General features: G+C 46.3%; 2 protein-coding genes across 2 annotated transcripts in view; one reads left to right on the plus strand and one right to left on the minus strand.

Moving 5' to 3' along the window:
* The window catches only part of LOC122399379 (neurobeachin), a 197740-nt gene that overhangs the window by 144832 nt on the left and 33759 nt on the right, over nucleotides 1-19149 (plus strand). The gene's annotated exons all lie outside the window — the stretch shown is intronic.
* LOC122399380 (protein mab-21) lies at nucleotides 15482-17616 on the minus strand. The gene has a single exon (XM_043400030.1). It carries the CDS (start codon nucleotides 17181-17183, stop codon nucleotides 16086-16088), a length of 1098 nt encoding a protein of 365 aa, XP_043255965.1. The 5' UTR covers nucleotides 17184-17616; the 3' UTR covers nucleotides 15482-16085.

Consider the following 19149-nt stretch of genomic DNA (forward strand, 5'->3'; position numbering starts at 1 on the left):
AAACAGAGTGGAGGAAAATTTCCCAAGGTAATTTTTTTAGGTTCTGCACTGTCTGCCAGTACATATGAGATCGCATCCCTGTTATTAGAGTGATAACGATATCCACCTATTAAAATGATAACGATATCTACCATAGTTATTATGTTATCGCTAAGAAAGATAGGCCTTCTTACTTCGTTCGCTATTCTTACTTCAAAGAAACTTCTTTAACTTTAAAAATAAATCGAATACGTATCCCGTTATAAATTCCCGAAGATACCCATTATTTCGGGACGTCCAAGCATGAAATTCCCCTTCGCAGGAAATAAATTCACCGAATCGAAATCCTCGAGGACGCGGAGACGCGTAATCCTCGCGCAACGAGTCCTCTGCGTTCGGATTCTTCGTGTCTGGTCGCACCCACGCGCGCGGGTTCTTTCGTCCGAACCGAAGGGGGATGATTTTTGATCTCTTGGACGGAGCATCCCCCGGTTCCCATAAAACCAGCCATGACATCGTGCCCAGCGAAGCGACCACGTGTGACGAACGCTCGCGCAGAACCGCGTCTCGTTACATCCGTCACAGCCGTCGGTCCGTAAAATTGGCGCCACCTGCCACCCTCCCGAAATCCGGGTTCCCGTTGCTGCTAGTGCGGATTCTGACTCATCCCATCGACCCGGAGTATTTAATGCATTTATAATACCGGACTTAATGACCCTTGGCCCGTCTTCTCGGCTGGAATTTATTACAAATTGAACATCCGCTGATACAGAAGAAAAACATGGCCCCGAGTCCGGGAATACATTATGAAGGCCTGGAAGCTGAACCGTGGAACGTTATCGTGACTTTGTAATTGCATAGTATGTTAATCCGTGTAAGATTCTCGGAACCCGCAACGTCTTAAAACATGCACGACATCGGAATCTTTTTTGGTAAACGATATTGAATCTGTATCATCGCGCGGGCTCCGTCTGTCTTTGGTATTTTAATTGATACGGTTTCTTTTATATGCACCGATTCTTAACTTCGTATCAATGTTTTAAGGGGTACACGGGCGTAGATAAGAAAGGAGAAACCTGTTACGCGAACATTCTTTGTTCGAGATGTTCTCTATAGCTCGGAGGAAGTAGAGAAATGGGTATTGACTTCTGCATTATTATTTACAACAGTTATAGTTACCTTGTTATATTAATTAATGCACCGAGGCTCGGAGAGTCATTAGTTCTTTCAGCTTAAAGGAATAGGGAATCATTACATTACATTAGTCCGTCCAGCGGGAGGGGAGTATGTCGTAACGCGAGGGATACGGGGCTCGGTGTACAAAGTATAATGTGATTGTTTCCGAACGAACGGCCCGGCTGGGGCTGCTGCTTCGCTCCAGCGATGATGACTTCATCCCCATCTGATCCCGATTTCCTCTCCATTTTAGAAACTCTGGTAAAGTACCAACCTCGTTCCCTAATAACATACTTCGCAACGACGAGCGTTTTTTCCGATTTTACTCCGATACCTGGTTCCAACAAAACGGAGCAATCCCTCGTGCATTCTACAATTCTTTGGAGATCGTGGAAAGTATATTTCCAGAGGAACTAATTTCTCGAATGGTTGGTAGATTTCCGGGGTTACCTCCAAAACAAGGTCTACAATAACAAACCAAACAATATCAACCAGATGAAAGACTCCGTTCAGAGATAGCAAGGGCTCTATTTTAGTATTAATATATGTAAAATCCTATATAGGGCAGCCTGTAGATGCGATGAAAAGTTCTCGTAATCGGTGATTTCTGCGACATTGAACGCAAAGGTAGCATTACTCGGTAGTAGTAAACAAAATTTCCTCAAAAGGGTTTCCCTGTTTGTGTCAACAAGGGGGCGGCAGGACCGCGCAGGTTGTTCCCTTCGTGGCAGGAAAACGCGTGGAAAAAAGGAATGGAAGAGGAAACGATCTGATCGGAAAGAACAAAGGGTGCAGATAGACCCGGTTGCATTGTCCCGTAGCTGTTTGCGTCCCTGTGTAGAAACGACCGACTCTTTGTGCCTCTTGGTGTTTTCGGCGCGTACCACCGGGTTCTCCCGCCAACTGCGGCCAAAGGATTACCAGAGAAATCCTTTAATGGCATTGTTGGCATTTGAATAACACGAAATATGATATGAGATCAGAACTCTGGTCCTCTCCACCCTTTCTTGCTTCATTTTTAAGCTCGAACTTGGGGGTCTTAGAGTATAGGGTTACGGTCCCGTTCTGCGCCGTTGTCCATCCGGATTAATTGTTGGCAGCTTGTCGATGTGCGTCGAGATACCGCCGGGAAATATCCTTCTTTTGTCGCATACGTTGTTCCGTCCTCTTCCGGCGACGAAATCTGAAAGATCGACACATAATTAAAAGTCGTAGGTTCTTAATTTGCGAACGAAGAACTGTATTAATGTCCCGATGAGCTCAGCAACGGTAATGGCGAGGAAGGATTCCACGCGCGTCGTTTGTCACGTCGAACTCGAAAATTCGAGGCACGTGGATCCGAATAGCCAACGAACATATACCTCAACGAGTTAAATATGATCTCTGCACTCACAAGTTGTCAGTTCGACGTTGGTCCTTGTCGTGCCTCTATGGTCAAAGCAACTCTTAATGGCTACAGGTCTGGACAGCAGTCACGTGCTTCTTCGCGCTGCGTTATTACAAACTCGTCGAGCTATCATTTACAACTCATCAATATGTCCCCTGCAATTAATGCAGCTAAATGCATTTCCGTGTCGCTTGGATCAAAATCGAGACGCGTATCGAAAGGCGTTAATAACTTTTTTTTTCGTGGTTTCGTTGGTCGTGCTCGCTGTGTTATCTCATCGATTCCTCTCCGTAACTGGTAAAAATAAACTTTATGGTCGCAGCAGCGGCGAATGGAGACCTAAGGTATTCGACCCTCGTCCCGGTGCGTCGCAACGCCGCGAATGCTAAATAGACCGTAGTGTGTGTTGCCGTACGTCTAAAGTGTCCGGTTTATGGACGTTCCTCAGGAAAAATAGCAGTCACGGTGCAGTAGCGTGGTGACCGGTAGTCGCTCACGCGCGAAACGACATTAACAAGTTGATTCCCCGGCGTAATAACTTAAAACGTTTAGGCATTCGATTTTTCAAACCGTTCTGCCGTGGATTGTCTTGCTTTCGTGCGGCCTTTCACTCCTGCCAGCCAGCTGTGTGCTTTATAACTCGCGTCCGTTTTCATTTACCGCCCCTTCCCTCGGTACCTAACGCCGCATGATTCGTATTTTTCTTCCGGCGTAAGTACCACTTTACACGAAACCCTTTCGCTTCGCCTTCGACTGGATATCAGGCAAATTGCAGAAAAGTAAAACGATGCTGGACAGACGTTGACTAGAACCGTTTCCTATTAAACGCTATGGAATTAAGAGATCGGTTCATAGGAAAGGACAGTTAATTTGAAATTACCCCTCGAAACAGCCCAGAAGTTAGAATCTGATGTAAAAGGATGTCCTCGATGGTAACTGACAAGCCTTTACACCACGTCTGACGGGTCGTTTCAGAACGAAAAAGACACGTACATTATGGGTCTATTTCCATCCATTACCGAGATAAGTGTCGTTTAGTCTTCGCGTCGAGCACGGCGATATGTGGTACTTATTGATGCGAATGTGGACTGCCTGCGATCCACAGTCCATTTCTATGTTTCCAAGAGTCTACTACTATTCTACCGATACGTGTTCGGTTTTTGCAACGATTACGGTAGACCTATGCAAGTTGAATGTCAGCGGAGGTATTCGAACCGCAGAGTTTCTCATCGTTTCTCGTTTCGCAAGGTTCATCGGAGAATTGAACGAGGTTATGCCCGCAGGTGGCCGACTGCCAATTTGAACAATGTTTATAGAATCCATGTAAAAGCGACGGGACGCAACGAAGAAACAGACGTAAAATGGCCAGACTGCCGTATCATTGTAAGTTCATGCGGTGTTTATTCTTAACGTAACTTGCCAACTGATGGACACAAATCCCTTGGTTGAACGTTACATTAGGAGTTTGAGGCTGACTTACTTGCGTGAACAATTCGTTCCAGAGCTTTTCGTGCAAGTGAAATCCAATTGCGACAGTATTCGTCTTCGGGGTCCGTTTCAACCCGAATCTGAATTATTTCGCAGTCTAAGACACCCAACATGCAGTACTCTGATATTATTTGTTGGTTGGTAGAATAATAATTGACGAAATTACAATTGTACGTTCACAAAACTTTGTATACAAAGTAAGACGCGTTCAAGACTGAACACAGAGGTCGACAACTTACACTGCACTTGCATAAAGCCTAGATGGCACTAATACAGATGTCGCGATTAGCCCTATACTCGAATTTCCATATTCCAACACTATTTAAAGGGTTAAAGCTCCCCGTTTACCACCGGTTTGTGGTCTTTGTCAGTGATTTAATCTTTTTCGTGCGCCGTACCCGCGCTCGATCATTCACGACTCTAATTCCACCCTTCTTATTTTGATTTCAGGTGAGTAATCGAGCAACTTTGTTTGTTATAACAATTTGCCACGCCAACGAGCAAGGTCGGTGGTTCGCGAGCCAGCGTCGGTGAGTAAGTCACATTATTTACCCGCGAGCGCGCCTCCGCGGGTGGAATTAGCCGCGACAAATACACAGTTACGTCTGCCACGATCGTTTCCACGGTTTTCGCCAACGACATTCGGGAGGAATGTGCCTGGTGAAATAGCCTCGCGGTCGCACTCTCGAAATTACGAGCGTAAACAGTCGATATACTTGGCGGCGATTTTAGAGAATTAAGACGGGGCTCTGGTTTTGCTCGACAATGAAACGAGCATTTTGGAAACAACTTATCGCGCGAAACTTAAATTTAGCATCGCGATTTACTGACGTTTCAACTATAAATACGTATAATTAGAATTTGAAGTAATAAAATTCCGAGATTCGAGAAAATTGATTTTTTGTTCGCCCGGGACCAGAAGAAACCCCTTAAGAGTTTTTTCACCCGCGTCTCGACTCCCTTTTGATCGTCCAGCGAAAAGAGCGCCGGGAGAACCGGAGGAAAGTTGTGGAAAAAAGAGAGGAAGGGAATCGTAGGACTCGGTAATAATTCAAGCAAAAGGACGCATCAATCCTGATGGCCCTCTGCCCCTCTCGTCTCTCGCCGTCGGTTCGTCCAGAAATAGAGCGATGCTCGTACCGCTGTTTCTCGTCGTCCTTCTTCCGCCATCGTTCCCACAGGCTCGTTCGTTTTCTCCCCGGGGAAAAAGCTGGATGACTACCGATTTTCCCTTATTGCCGCTTGCCACGCGACACCCCCGCCCCCGGGACCTGGCACTTCTTCGACATAAATCTCCGCTCGTTCAGCCCAAGCCACCGGCGCGTCCGGAACTAATCAAATTGTTGTTGGAACCCAACCGATTTCCACTGACGAAACACACTGGACTCGCACTGGTTCAGTGGGTTCTGATCTTCTTAAATTCACGACACATGTTACAGAAACGTTATTAATCTTTTTGAACAAAAAGCGAAAATATCAAATAATCAGTGTCTGAAAAATAAGCAATTTACTCCAGGATAGTTTCCTCAACCCCACAGTTGCTATTAATTTAGTTAATGGAAGTTCCACCGTTATATTTCTTGATGAAGCGGAAGCTATGCTCGGCAAGAATGCGACAGAACACTGTTCTATTTGTTCCTTTCATCGATGATAAATTGTATTTTGTCTGCACTTAGCTCGTCCTTTACCCCTTTCACTGGTAACGACGTTACAAAGGTCGTCATCGGGAGCGTGATTCAATTTACGTACCCCTTTCAACGAAACGAACAGAGAGCGTTTATATCTCGGTGACAGTACTCTGTTCAATTTCTATAAAACTTCGGACAATTTTAAAAAACCATTGCTCCTGACAACGCGACAAGATCAAACATCGAGTCGTGGATTAGTAAACGCTCTATCGAGAATAGATTTTCTATTGGAAACCAGTTTGTACATTTACATAACTAATCCGAATTAATAATTCAATTTATTTCACATTTGACTAATGGAGCTTGTTTGTAGTTTCTTGAAACGCAGGGTAAAAAACGTAATTGATACTCAAGGTCTGAGTACTGTAATATTTTCTATAAATTATGGATAATTTCAAACCAATCCACTATTGGAGATCGCAAGGATCCATGAATCTTTTTCGACGTCGCGACCCGATCGAACATCCAACCGCTCCGCGATCGTTTGTATCAATTTACCGAAAACACCCCGCCGGTGAAATATAGCCCACGGGGAGCAGACTTTTCCACGGGATCGCGTTAAAAAAATGATGTAGTCGCGTGGCGTTGTTCTCGGCTGTAATAACCAGGAGTGTTTCTCGTCGTAAAGGAAACGCCGTCGTCGTTGCTTGCCGTCGCTGAATTATTAAATCGCGCGACGGCCGTTCCCGCTTTTCCGCGCATCCAGCTTCCGGCGGCGTTAATAATAAACGGCTGAAACATTGGTTCGCGCGTTATCATCGGCCTAGGTGGCGGTCCTTAAAAGCGGGTAGCACTTAGCCGGGTTTCCGGCCACTTAAAATCACGCGTTCGCGTTAAAACTACGATTCAAAGAGGGGGGACAGTCGTGTTATGTGAGTGGCCAGAAGATCACTGGGACGGTGATTTATCGAGGCACGTTTCAACGCATTCGACTCGATGGATCTCGCGACGAGACGCGTAGGAGTAGCCCTGAATGCTTCGTAGCAGTGTTTAGACTCCGAACAAAGGGTGCCGCCTGTTCGACCGGGCCCTCTCGGCTACCAAACATTAGCCAGATCACCGGATGCCCGTGACACTTTTCTCACCCACTCGAGGGCCGTCGTTATCTTCGCAGGGGCCGTAAAACCGGGCCTTCGTGTCCGTTTCTTATTAAAAAGTCTCGTTAATTTCACGTCCCGCGGGGGTAGCAAAAAGCCACGCGGCCGAGGAACATGGCGCTATCGCGGACAGGATCCTCGAACCCCGAATTAAACGACCCATAAGCGCTGCCAGAAATAACACAAAAAGTCCCTGCCACAGCCTTGTAGGGACCGTGCACGTTACAAATTTTCGTATAAGAAATTAGACGATTCTGAAAACCGTAACGATTTAGGTACACGGTTTGCCTGCGATAGGCGCATATACACGTATTCACATGTCGTGATACGTACACATTTACCGTTGTATTCAACTGGTTTGGCAGCGGAGTTGTTAAGTGTCACGCGTTTCCGTTTCGGAAAAATTATATCACGTTTTTGTGTGCCTAATGGATAAAACGAAATCAATAATGGTGGACAGGAATTGATTCTTATTGGTCGGTAAAGTACGAAGTTTAATGATCGCTACTTTGTATGCCGAGCGTACGCGGGCCGGGACGATCGTCGGGACGATCGTCGGGACGACTCGCGATCGTTCTCCGTGGCGATAACGGCTGGTGGCGAACTTCATAAAGGAGAGATTACCCGACGACTTACATTATCTTATTAAGCCTCGATATCCAAAAGCTCGTTCTGCTTATCTGGCTCGTTAATATCAACCGCTCACGGCAGATAAATCCTTTAAATGTGTGCGCGGCTACCCGAGGTAGGTGATTAGTAATCTTGCGTGTGTCGCACGCGGGCAGAATGCAGTCTCGGTAGCAGAAACGCAGATCCGTGATCACCAGCCGTTTCGCTTGTACCTGCATCTGGTCTTCCGTGGCTTTTTTTACTGGAATCTGCTCGCGGGTAAAGAAATTGGCGGAAAAACGTTCCAGCAGGCGAGATTGTTCCGTGGAGACGCCGTCGCGTGACAACGTTCCTTCAGCGGATCCGAACGCGTCTACCTACGCGTCCCCGACGATCCCAGCAGGGCTGGCTCGATCACAGACGTTACGTTGTTTCTTAAGCTGTTTCTCTTCTCCTGGGCATTTCGCGTGACGATATTTTCGGCGCGTCCGCGTGTCACCCCTGCCACGACGTTGTCAATGTTTCATACGCATGCGATGACCCCAACCACCGTGCACCAGCGATACACTAAGTGGTTTTGCTCATAAAGCTGTAACGGTTTGTAGGATAATGTCGCTGGTAAAGTGGTCTCAAGTAGTAGGGCGAGTATCGCGGTGGCGGTAACACCACATGCTACCCGAGAAGAAGCTACCGCGGTGGAATGCTTTCGTTAAAGGAAAGTCCTCGGTGCTTCTGCCTCTTGCAATGGATGGGATCGCAGCAAGTTGTTATTATCGGTTTATATGTACTCGGAGAACGATCGTGTACCGTGGTACTTAGTTGTAGTAGTATGGCGCACGCATAGGGAAACGACACTGAACCATCAGACGATGTTCGATAAAATTTTACGTTCATCGTCGTCGATCCAATCGGTACTCTTTGACTTTGTAAGTTCCTACTTCAGAAATGACACGCAGTTTTTTGAGTATTTTACTAGCAATTTACATCAGATGGAAACGTGTAATATGATACTGTAGACTTCAGTTTTTCTGCATTGGAAAAGTTTCTCAACACTGGAGAAGTTCCAGGTATCGATGAATATTGTCGCCCGATCCATGCTTAAAGTATAATTCTTAGCAAGAGCGCGGTAACGTTAAGATGCCTTTTTTTTGTACCATGCAATTTTCTTGTTCTTTAGCATTCATATAATTTAGTATGTAAATTATTAACTACTTGTCATTTCCTGTAATTTAGCATGCAATTTAAAATCAAATTGCTACGGTTAATCTAATCTCGCAGACGAGGTGAAAGGTCCTAGTAAATTGTTAGAAATAATTCCCAACTATGCGTTGATATCACATTACAATGATTGCCTTGAATAAATATTAGAATGCGGATGCTGTTAGAATATAATCGAGGCTCTGTACCTAAGAAACCAGGTCGGAGAAAATCGGCGTTCTTATGAACCTCTTTCGAACGATTCTGTTTTTGAAACTGACTTCGATATATGTTTGCTTCCTTTATGAAAATTAAGGAGTTGGCAATCTTTGTTCGTGGAATTCTCGAAATGATTCTAGCGTGACTTATTACTCAATCTGGGTCGAATAAAATTGTAAATCAAGTTTTCTCAATCTTTCGGCGAGATCGTACGCACCTCCTTTCCATAAATTCTTCGTTGCAATTTTAAAAGATATACCGTCGCATACGTTACGTTCCTTAAAAATTCAGTCGACACTAATCTCGATTTTATGAATTACTGGATGCAAAAATCCAAGTTATTATGACTTTAATTTTCCACGTTCGATCGAAACCTGTGATTTCCATACACGAGCGAAGCGAGACGCGATATGTGAAACGCATTAGCAAATTGTCAATCTACATAAATCGCGTCTATTTTATTATTCATTTTGATTAAGCCATTGGCGCCTGAATATTTTTTCTTCCGTTCGTGCTCGTAAAAATTCTAGTTGCAGAGGATAAACAATTTTCCGCGTAATATTTCAAATGATATGCAATGATAATTTTTATGCATCGCGTACGGTGCACGAAGAGTAAAAAGATCGGACGATTCGAAGTCTCTGTGGCCGCGAAATCACAAGAGAGGACGACCTATCTCGAGGTCGTATCTATTCTCCGACGATCGTATTTACTCCCCCACCCCTAGCGAACATTCTGAAAAAGTTTCAGATTTCAAAGTCCGTATCCCTTCCATTCGACATGATTTGGTGTCGCGGGTCGAGCAAGGGGGCGCGTGACGGGGACACTCGCGTTATTTTTATAATCTCGTTTTGCCTGCTCCGGAGCCGAGGCGGTCTCAGCGTGTCGCTGGCTGGTCTTACCCGAGATGCGTGTGCATCACGAGAAAAAGGAATCGCTGGTGGGGTATCGCGTTACCGATCGGTAGGTAAGGGTCTTGTCTCCCTCTCTTTTTCACCTCTTTGCTGGAAGGGCCCGAAAGGGGTGAAGGGTGAGTGCACGCCGGACGGCCAATAAAACTCGAAGATATCGAGGACGCGACACCGTCGGACAATAAAACGAATGGACGGGTCCCGTTGAAATAATTATAGCGCGGATCTGATAAATATTCGTCCCGATTCTCTGAACCGTTGGCCCCGCTGCCGTCCAATCGTCGCCATCGCTGGACCGGCGATTTATCGCTAGGTTGACAGTTTCCGTTTCGTCGTAGTTGCGCGGTGAGCTTCTCGGAAAAGTCTAACCCTTCCGGCGACCTTTATCATCCAATCTTTTTTCTCAATCTCCGACGGAGGTCTACGAGCCGAAGTGTGCGCGGTTAAAGACCACCCTAAAGCCCGAGCACGTACGAAACTCATTGAAGGATGTTTGAATGGCTGATCACTTGACGGATAGTGCGAACTCGATTTTAAATGTTCGTACCCTCGGTGACGAATTGTCGGCGGAACACCAGGGACATCCTCGTGCACAGTCGAATCACCGATACGTAGGATGTGTCCTTCACGCACACCACACCGCGCGATCGATCGAATCCGATGAAGCCACGCAGAGAGAAGTTTAACGAGAGCTCGGTCCGCTCTCGCGAGATAAGCGCAGCGCTCGGGTGTAGCCTGCAACGCAGCGCATTCATCCATGCATTCCTGTCCGGTTTTCTCCTTTTCTGGTTGCCCCCCTTTCGGCTCCCCTCGACCTATCTACCGTCTCTGATACGACGCAGAGCTCCCCCCCTTCTGTTCCTTCCTCCCTCTTTCGTATCCTCGCCCCCTGTCTCCTCTCCTCTCTCGTCTTTTCTTCCTCCCTCTCCGACGATCTCGCTACGCGGTCCCCGTCTCGCGTCCTTGTCCCTTCGTCTGGCCGCGAAAGGCCCCCTGCCCCCCCCCCTCCCACCACCACGCTCGCTCGCATCGTCCACCCCCGGCTTTTGTCTTATTATTTTGTCGGCGCGCGGCCCGCAGGTATATCTCTCCTTCTACACGGCACTCCTCTCTTCTCTCGCTGCGATCCCCGCATATAAACATCGCGGCTTTATCTGAGCGTTTTATAGCGGAGGTCCCGGGCAGAGCCGTGGGGACCGGGCCCCGGATCGCCCCGAAGACTGAAGGGACTTCGGGGCCCGACACGGCCAGCGCGCAACCATCGCCTTTCTGCCTACGCTCCTTCGATTCCATTCGCGGGTAGAACTTCTGCTCTCCGACTAGATGGGAATTCTACTCTCGAGAGCAGCTTTCTGAGAGCCGTGGTAATTACGAAGGTGGTGTAAATCTGGAAACTGATTTCATTTTGATATTTATAGTTCCACACCCGTTTCGATACTGTAGCTATTTGTTTCTTCCGTACACGCAACTTGGGCTTATCTTTTAGGAACACGTTTACACGGTATACAAATTATCCAATACAAAAGGAAGTAGACTTCCTCGAACGAGGGTACCCCCTCGAGCTGATTCTCCTCCCTCGTCCACGCTTTTGTCCACTCCGTTTTCATGGATTTCGGCCTTTGTTTCCCACTGCCACGAGGATTCAGCGCGGCGAGGACGAATTTCAAGACCGGATCGTGAGAGGCGGTTCGATGTATAGAATCTGTACGGGGCCCGCAAGAACGTCGCGACAAAAAAGAGGAAAGCTGGTACCCTCATTAGCATACCATGTCTGGATCTTCTCTTCCCCGCCCCTCGCGTTTCTTCGTCTCTCCTTTTCCCCCGGTGTTGCTCGTCGCTCCGCCGTGTTTCTCGCCGCTTCGATAACTTCGACGGTTCTGTGGCCGTAATTTCGCCGCTTCCTTTTCGCCGGGCCGCGCGGGGCCCTATCTGGGGGCCCGCGGATTTCGTAATCCAGCTTGTTCGCTGCTTTAAATCGATTCGATTGTTCGTCCGTAAATCGAGGAGCTCGTTTCCAAAACATCTTCGAGCCGGTAGATACACCGTCGAGGAAAGCACGATCGTCGAATGATTACAGTAGAGCCTTCGTTGCCCTATTCTACCATAAATCTTTCGAAAAGTCGATTCTCCAAAGCGGCTCAACTCGACGCCACTGTAGAAAATCTGTTATCCAATCTATTTCCTTTTTTTTTTATTTGTAATAACGCTTGCAGTCAAAACTGATGTTTATCACGCGCGTTTTCTGCCGTTAAAAATCTTCGTTGCATAATATTTACGGATTATTGACGACCCATCAACGTTTACCGAGGGTTGGTACATTACATTACGTGAATTTTAGCGTTCCTGGACAGTCGTGCAATCGATTGGAGCTCAAGATCGACGAACAAGCAAACGCGAAACAAATAAATGTTGGAGAATGTGGCCGTTCTCTAAAGAAAAGGCACGTTCCACGGTTAACAGAGAAGACAAACGACTCGCGCGACAACATTATAACACGGTTGTTAAATTCGGAATTCTTTAGCGTATACGCTATCGTCGGTCCCTCGTTCGTGGATTAAATATTAAGCAGTCATGCGTGCAACAAATTACACCGATGAATAAATTTGCATGTTTATCTGACAATTACCGCGACTTTGACGTGAAATAAAACAGAAAACAAAAGTCGACCGGTAACTATCTCGAGATCCTTGGTCGCGTAACGGGAAAACGATACGAGCGTGTCGTGGTTATTCTAAATATTATAATATAACCTTAATTGCTGATTTCGCACGATGAAATCCGCCGGGCGATAAAATCTCGCGAAACGTGTTCCAACAACGACGGGAAATTTTAATTTACTTCGCGTTGTGCGACGATAAAAATCATCCAAGATGCCTCCCACAACCATAAACTCATATTGCGAGCTCCACGTATTTTTTTTATCGTGTGGTCTCATGCTTGTTCATTTGAAAATTTATATTCAGAGATTAGTCTGTGCAAGCTTCAAAACGGAAAGGGAATATAATTGATATTAAGAAGAATTTCGAAGCATTCTAATTCAAGAGACGTTGAATAATGTATTGATGTTTAATGAACGATCGTGTCACTAGAAATCACCAGGGATTACGTGTTTTTTTTTGTGAGAACGTACCTTGCAAATCTGTCCTAATGCAGTAACAGACACTCTAAAATAGAAAGATGTAGTAGTGTGTTTCAGGTAGCGAAGAGTTAGAGGTCCCAAAGTAATTTTATGCAGTAAGAGCCTTTTAAAATCTCCACTCGATCGTGACAAGAATACTCCATTATCCTGAAATATTTGTCTACCTGTAGTTAAAGATACAGTCTACAGTCCACATTTTATCTACGTAATATTAGAATAAAGATCGATGTAATCCGAAAGCAAGATTATATCGGACTATGAACCTTTTTTTCTAACTTTAGCATGTTGCATTCGCCTCTGAAGTTACGTCCATGCGTTTTGAAACACTCTGTATAACGTATTGACCGTACAGAAGACCTAAATCAGTAAAAAAACGTCACTTTTCAAATGACATACGCGAATATAAGTGCAGACTTCGTAAAGCTGAATAGTTCTCAAGGAAGTAAGGTGATAAAATAACAAATTACCAGGCATGAAAAATTGAAAAGTGGTAAATCAAGTCCGCTTAACTCGTTTCCGTGAGAATCCCAACACCTTTTCCAGATAGTAATTAGCTATGATTTATCGAATCCTGTCGCCTATTAGACACTAATATTAATTATATCGTCGATACCTTGCGATCGCTAATCAATGGTAGTGCATAGACACTTATTAAGACAGAGTAGCAGATTCTGCTTCTCGCTTACGCGGATTATGCACGCGTTCCGTTTTCCCTCACGAAGCTATTTGAAGTTTCCCTGATGCACGCACGGTAAACACGGATATTAGTAATTGTTGTTTGAATTCCTGCCAGGTTTGCGCTCGTTTGCGTCAGTTACGCGGAGATGTTCCCATCGGACGGTCGAAATCGATTACACGCGTAAATCTGCCTCTCATTTGTTCTCTTGCTTTCGTGCTGTGTCAAGTAGATCATTTAATATAGTATTTCTCGAACTTCGTCTACCCAATACCAACGAAGAAACATTTCTAGGAGAGTTCGTTAACAATAACTCTGTTCGATGGCGTGTCATTGAATGTTCTTCATCTCTGTTCGTTCTATCTCTGCCTTGTCAAGGCTTTTCATGTTATCACGGGTCGAATGGAACGTAAAAATCGTCTGAATGCTTTGAGGGGCCGATAATAACATTTCTTGAACAATTATTTTTATATTCTCTTAAGCAACGTTGCAAATGCCATTAAAATGAAGTCGTAAACAACGTCGTATGCGCTCGCGTCGATTGCGCTATCTTTATGCACAACGCGACACCGTTCTATCGTAGTTTCAGACATTCTGACTAGGAATTTAACCCTTCACACTCCACTGAAGCTGTTATTATTATTAAACGTCTTTATTGTATAGATAAGTACAATATACATATCATTTTTATATAATAATAATTTGCTCAATGGCGAGAAAGAGTCAGAGGGTGTTGTCCAACCTGATCTTAAATATATAGGGATATACATTAGAGATCTTCTAGATCCACTACCGCGTAGCTGACGTATTTATATGAATTTTGATAAAATTGTTTAACAGCGTATCTTTGAGATCTCAAACTATAAGAAATTGCAAACAAAAAGTAAGACAGACTAGAATACCCATTAATGATCATCGGTTAAGGTTCAACTGTTGTTCGATATTATTCTCGATTCGCACAAGAGCAGAAACAGAAAAGAGAAACACTTAAATTCTCACTGAACTTACCATGATTTCAGGATTCTAACCACGACTGGCATAAAACACGTTTTTTACGAGCGGTAATATTTTACGATAAATACCGTTGATTGCCGCGTAACGACCGTTCTTCGAATTTTACAATAGAGATATTAGCTGGTGTGTAAATAACGTGCAGCTAGTTGGCTTGTTCAGATAACGACATATTTGTTTATCGTGGTGCGAAACTAGTAGTCGACTGACTAATAGATTTTCACACACATTCAAAGTATAGACGTGCATGAGAAAAATAGCAAGAAGAACGATCCTGTCTACTCGATCTAAAAGAGACAATCGACGTTGTTTGACTAGAATGACATTTTCATCATCGGGAAACTCAATTCATAATTATAAAAATCAAATTCACTGGAAATTGCGATTCGATCGTGCGTTTACTCAGCGAGTAGAATACCCTCTATTTCCATCCAATCACGAACCGAGATTTTTAAAAATATTAAAACTTTGGTAGTCAAAACACGCCGGAAACTACGCGTTTCTTTATCGCGGCAATTAAATATTCCGTTTCCTCGAGATAATGTCGAATTCATCGTCCGGCCAAAGAGCGTCCTGTCCTACTAGAACAGCGTTTCAAAGCCGTGCACGTCAAAATATTCGGTTAGACAAAACACCAAGGAAAATTATTACCGTCGGCGAAATCGACAGGCGAGCGCATTAAACATTTCGTTTCCTCGAACTGGAATTCGTCGTCGGAATTTTATTCGTCTGGACTGGTTCCACTCGATCTCCAGTGGAGAGGCGCACAAAAAGGCGCAAGAATCGGGCGTAAAATTTACGAGGCCTAGCTCCGGTTCCACCTTGGAACGTTTAACGATCGATATTTACGGTGGCTCGATCTCTCGAAGATTCGTAGGTAAAAGGAGGTGGGTGGTGCTCGTAAGACGAAATGACGACAATAGCAACACCGTGGTCTACGGTTCCATATAAATAGCATTGTATTTCACAATTTCGTTTACACTTCAATAAATATCTTTTAAGATGTATTTACATTGCGGCGGGGACAGGACAGTCGATTAGAAGAAAAAGACTAAGCGAACCCGTAACCGGTGACTCGCGCTGAACGTCGTCGATACCGGAAGATGACGATGGACCGTTAAATTGCTCTCGAAATCGCGTTCGATCTGGTTTTAATCTCGCGTTTCTCGAGTGCGGAGTCGAGCAACGCGTACGATACAATGTGCAAACGAATAATGGTTATCACCGGTTAAGAGCAAACGCCGATGTTTCGCGATTCGGCGCGAGCTGCCGTCGGCGACCTGTATCGGGTCGAGGAACGTTCTGCCGCGGAACGAAAGGAGATGCGGAACGACAGCGTATTTTATGGCACTGATTCGATCGTCCGCGGGGCCCGTGGATCACAGAATCACTCATGCATGCGCAATTGATCTCGTCAACGATCGTTGCGAGCACACACTACACGTCTGCGGGCACAGAGTCGTCGATGTCGTCTTGGATAATCCTCGTCGTCTGGTCGTTTGGCTCGACTACAGCTTCTCGAGAGCGCGACTGTTGGTCAGCAGCTCCCTGGTGAGTCTCCACACTTGCTTCGCGGCGTTCTCCAGCCCGCTGGGCGACTTTCCCTTGAATAGATCGAGATTTGGCAAGAAATAGTGAGGACACCTGCGACACTGCAGGCAGGAGATCAGTTGCAATAGAATCCCGTTGATACGGTCACCGATACACGTCTCGTCCCACTCGATCTCGTGCGGGTGTTTCTCGCACTCGTAAAGCAACAGGGTCTTCATGTGATAGCTGGTGACAGGGTTGCCCGGTAGATCGAGGTGTCGATCCCTCAGAGTCTTCAGGATGCTCAGGCAACGTTTTCTGCTGCCGCCTTGGAGCAGCCGATTCTCGGCGTCTATGAACGATAACGCCCAGGCGTCTCCCTCCATCGCGGATTGCTTTCCCTGCAAGCCTATGCACTCTTTGGACAGCATATCGAAACCCTCTGTCTTTACTTCCGCGACGATGTTCGGATGGGGCCAAGGTATATGAGCTATGGGCCAGTGGGAGGCCGATCGTGGCCAGAGCCCCGCGCATTTGAACGCTGGTGTGATCTGCACCACGTATCTCTCTCTGATCCGAAGCTTCACTTCCGTGGTGTCGGCTATCATCTTCACGGAGTCCCTGTAAGCGCACTTGTCGCAGGCTTGCGCCACCAGAGTTTGAAACCTCGAGCGTATCTTTCTAGCGGACAGATAACCCGACGCGGTAATGAACTCTACCCAAAGGGACATGGACCTCTTCCGTCCGTCGCTGAGCTTCAGCACGGCACAGCCGGGCAGCGTGCCGTCGTCCACGAAATTCAGAACCCCCATCTGGTTTAGGTAGATCACGATCTCGAACTCCGTCGGCGAGATCACGTCCAGCCCGTCGAACCGACCGTTGTAGTCCGTCAACGAGGATATGAACCTAGGCTCCTGCACTTCGACCTCCTTTAACACGTCCTGCACAACGCGACAGACCTCCTGTATCGTCTTCATCACTTGGCTTTTCCTGGTCATCACCCTCTCGCCGAAGTACTTGTTGATCTGGTACACCATCTTGGACTGGGCCGCAAGCATATCGGCCGGCAACAGCATCGTTGCGGCGGCCCAAAGCCTACGTAGCGGCTCCTCTGTCGAGTCTTTCCCACCGATCACCGCGTCATCGTGATCGACGCCCCCGACGACCTAGAATCCTCGCGGTTTCAGCGAGACGCCGTTCTTCCCTGACGTTCCATCTAGCCTACGCGGTCGTTACGGCCCCGTGCGACCTGACCGAGGGACTCGGTCGTTGCTGACCGACGAAAACTTTAAAACTCGTTCCGTGGACCCGTTCCTCTCGGTCGGTTTTCCTCGCGCGGCGCGTCGCGTCGCTGAAGGGATGCCGGTGAAGCGCCGGAGACACGAGCGATAAGCGGGAGGAGAAGGTGTGCGAGCGACTCCGTGCAGGAGCAGATTGTCGACTGCGCTGTCGTTCACCTCCTCCGCACCGCCCGCTCTAGCGGGTCGAGCGAAGGCGTGCTGAGGAACCAGCTCTAACCGAGACCTAACCCAGGCCACGCCACGTGGCCACCCGCTCGACCAATCGTACGACTGGCTCTCGAAACGGGGCGTGGCCTGTCTTGCCGGACCGACAAGATCGATCCCGCGACTCCGTTTGCCTATACGTTACGCGGCTCTTCGAAGGACGAAGGCAACGGCGCGGCTAACCCCAAACTCGAGCCCTTCTTCCCCCATGAATTATGCAGATTAGACTCGTTTTATTTCGTGCCCGTGGACGCGCGGGGCACGGCCATTCCTCCGCAACCCCTTTCGAGCTGCCCCGAAATTTTAGTTATGGTGGAGATCGCACGATCCCCGAATCACGCTTGGCTAGGTACCTTTGCCCAACAACGGGCATACGTTTGTTCATCGTTCGATAGGGTCGCTTCGTTCCATAGTCGATCGCCAATTATTTATCTTTTTATTCGAACGAAGTACTTTTGAGCTGTGTTGTATTCAGAATCGAGTCCGGGTAATTGCAAAATATAATAGTTTCGCATAAATCATGTCCGAAGGACGCACAGTTTTCCACGAAGAAGTCTATGCGAACGTATAATGGTAATGGTTAGGTAAGAATAAGTCGTAAATTCAAGTAAATGGGTCGATATTTTCATATCTTAAGCTATACAGTTTTAGTTTCAATAGACGGAATTTCCATATTGTTCTCGAGGGTGTAGATACCGCAGTTGTCCCAAGATAAAAGGACAAGTGATCTAAGCATTGTGTAGATACATAATATCGTTTATATTTTTACCATAATTTATCGATGCCACGTTTAGGAGTTGCAGAAACTATTCGTAGTTACGATCGTCACAAAATATGGGCCGACTCCGTAACTATATTATACCGATTTTTATAAAGCGATGGTCAGGCAATAGGTGTTCTAGCTGTTGCATCGAATGGTATAGCTCAACAAGTTAAATAAGATCCCAGACTCGGTTCATCGTTTCTCCTTATCATACTTCCGTGGTCTTGCTTCTCTTAAACAGTATCAGATGACACTCGCTGGCTAGGCGTTGGACTAATCGTTTGGCCTCACTCCTGCCACTTATTTATCTGCGCCTAAGCCACTGCCTCGGTTACAAGTTCGCGCTAAACTTGTTGATATATCTACATAGTGCAGTATGCAGTTCGTACGAGTAGTAGATAGTCTTCCTTTCTCCATGTTAGAAATATCGTTAAATGATATTTTGCATGAAAAATCTTGGTTCAAAGAATATCTAAAGTCGATTAACCCGAGACTGATCGAGACTTTTTTCGTTCGATACGTCGTTGAAGGACCACCCTGAGTCAAACGCCCTTCCATCGAATAGATAATTTCCACTAGCCAATCCTGCATCCAATGGAGTTCAGAGGTTCCCGTTCCTGTTCCCGGTCTCAAGGTTGCGCCGCGTGTTCTCGGTTTGCTAAAATAAGAAATTCGTCCGCGTTCGGTCCGAGAGCAGTATCCTGACTTATCAGAAGGACCGTGAAAGGAGGCGGGCTGGTTTTATTTACAGGCATTTTATTCAGAACCGGCCGG

The sequence above is a fragment of the Colletes gigas genome, unplaced genomic scaffold (genome assembly GCF_013123115.1).
Source record: "Colletes gigas isolate AHSC1104 unplaced genomic scaffold, ASM1312311v1 Colletes_gigas_Sc00013, whole genome shotgun sequence".
NCBI classification, from domain to species: Eukaryota; Metazoa; Arthropoda; class Insecta; order Hymenoptera; family Colletidae; genus Colletes; species Colletes gigas.

Bases quoted from the DNA above. Each gene is read 5' to 3' on its own strand.
- LOC122399380 (XM_043400030.1), bottom strand. From the start codon at position 17,183: ATGCTGTTGCCGGCCGATATGCTTGCGGCCCAGTCCAAGATGGTGTAC.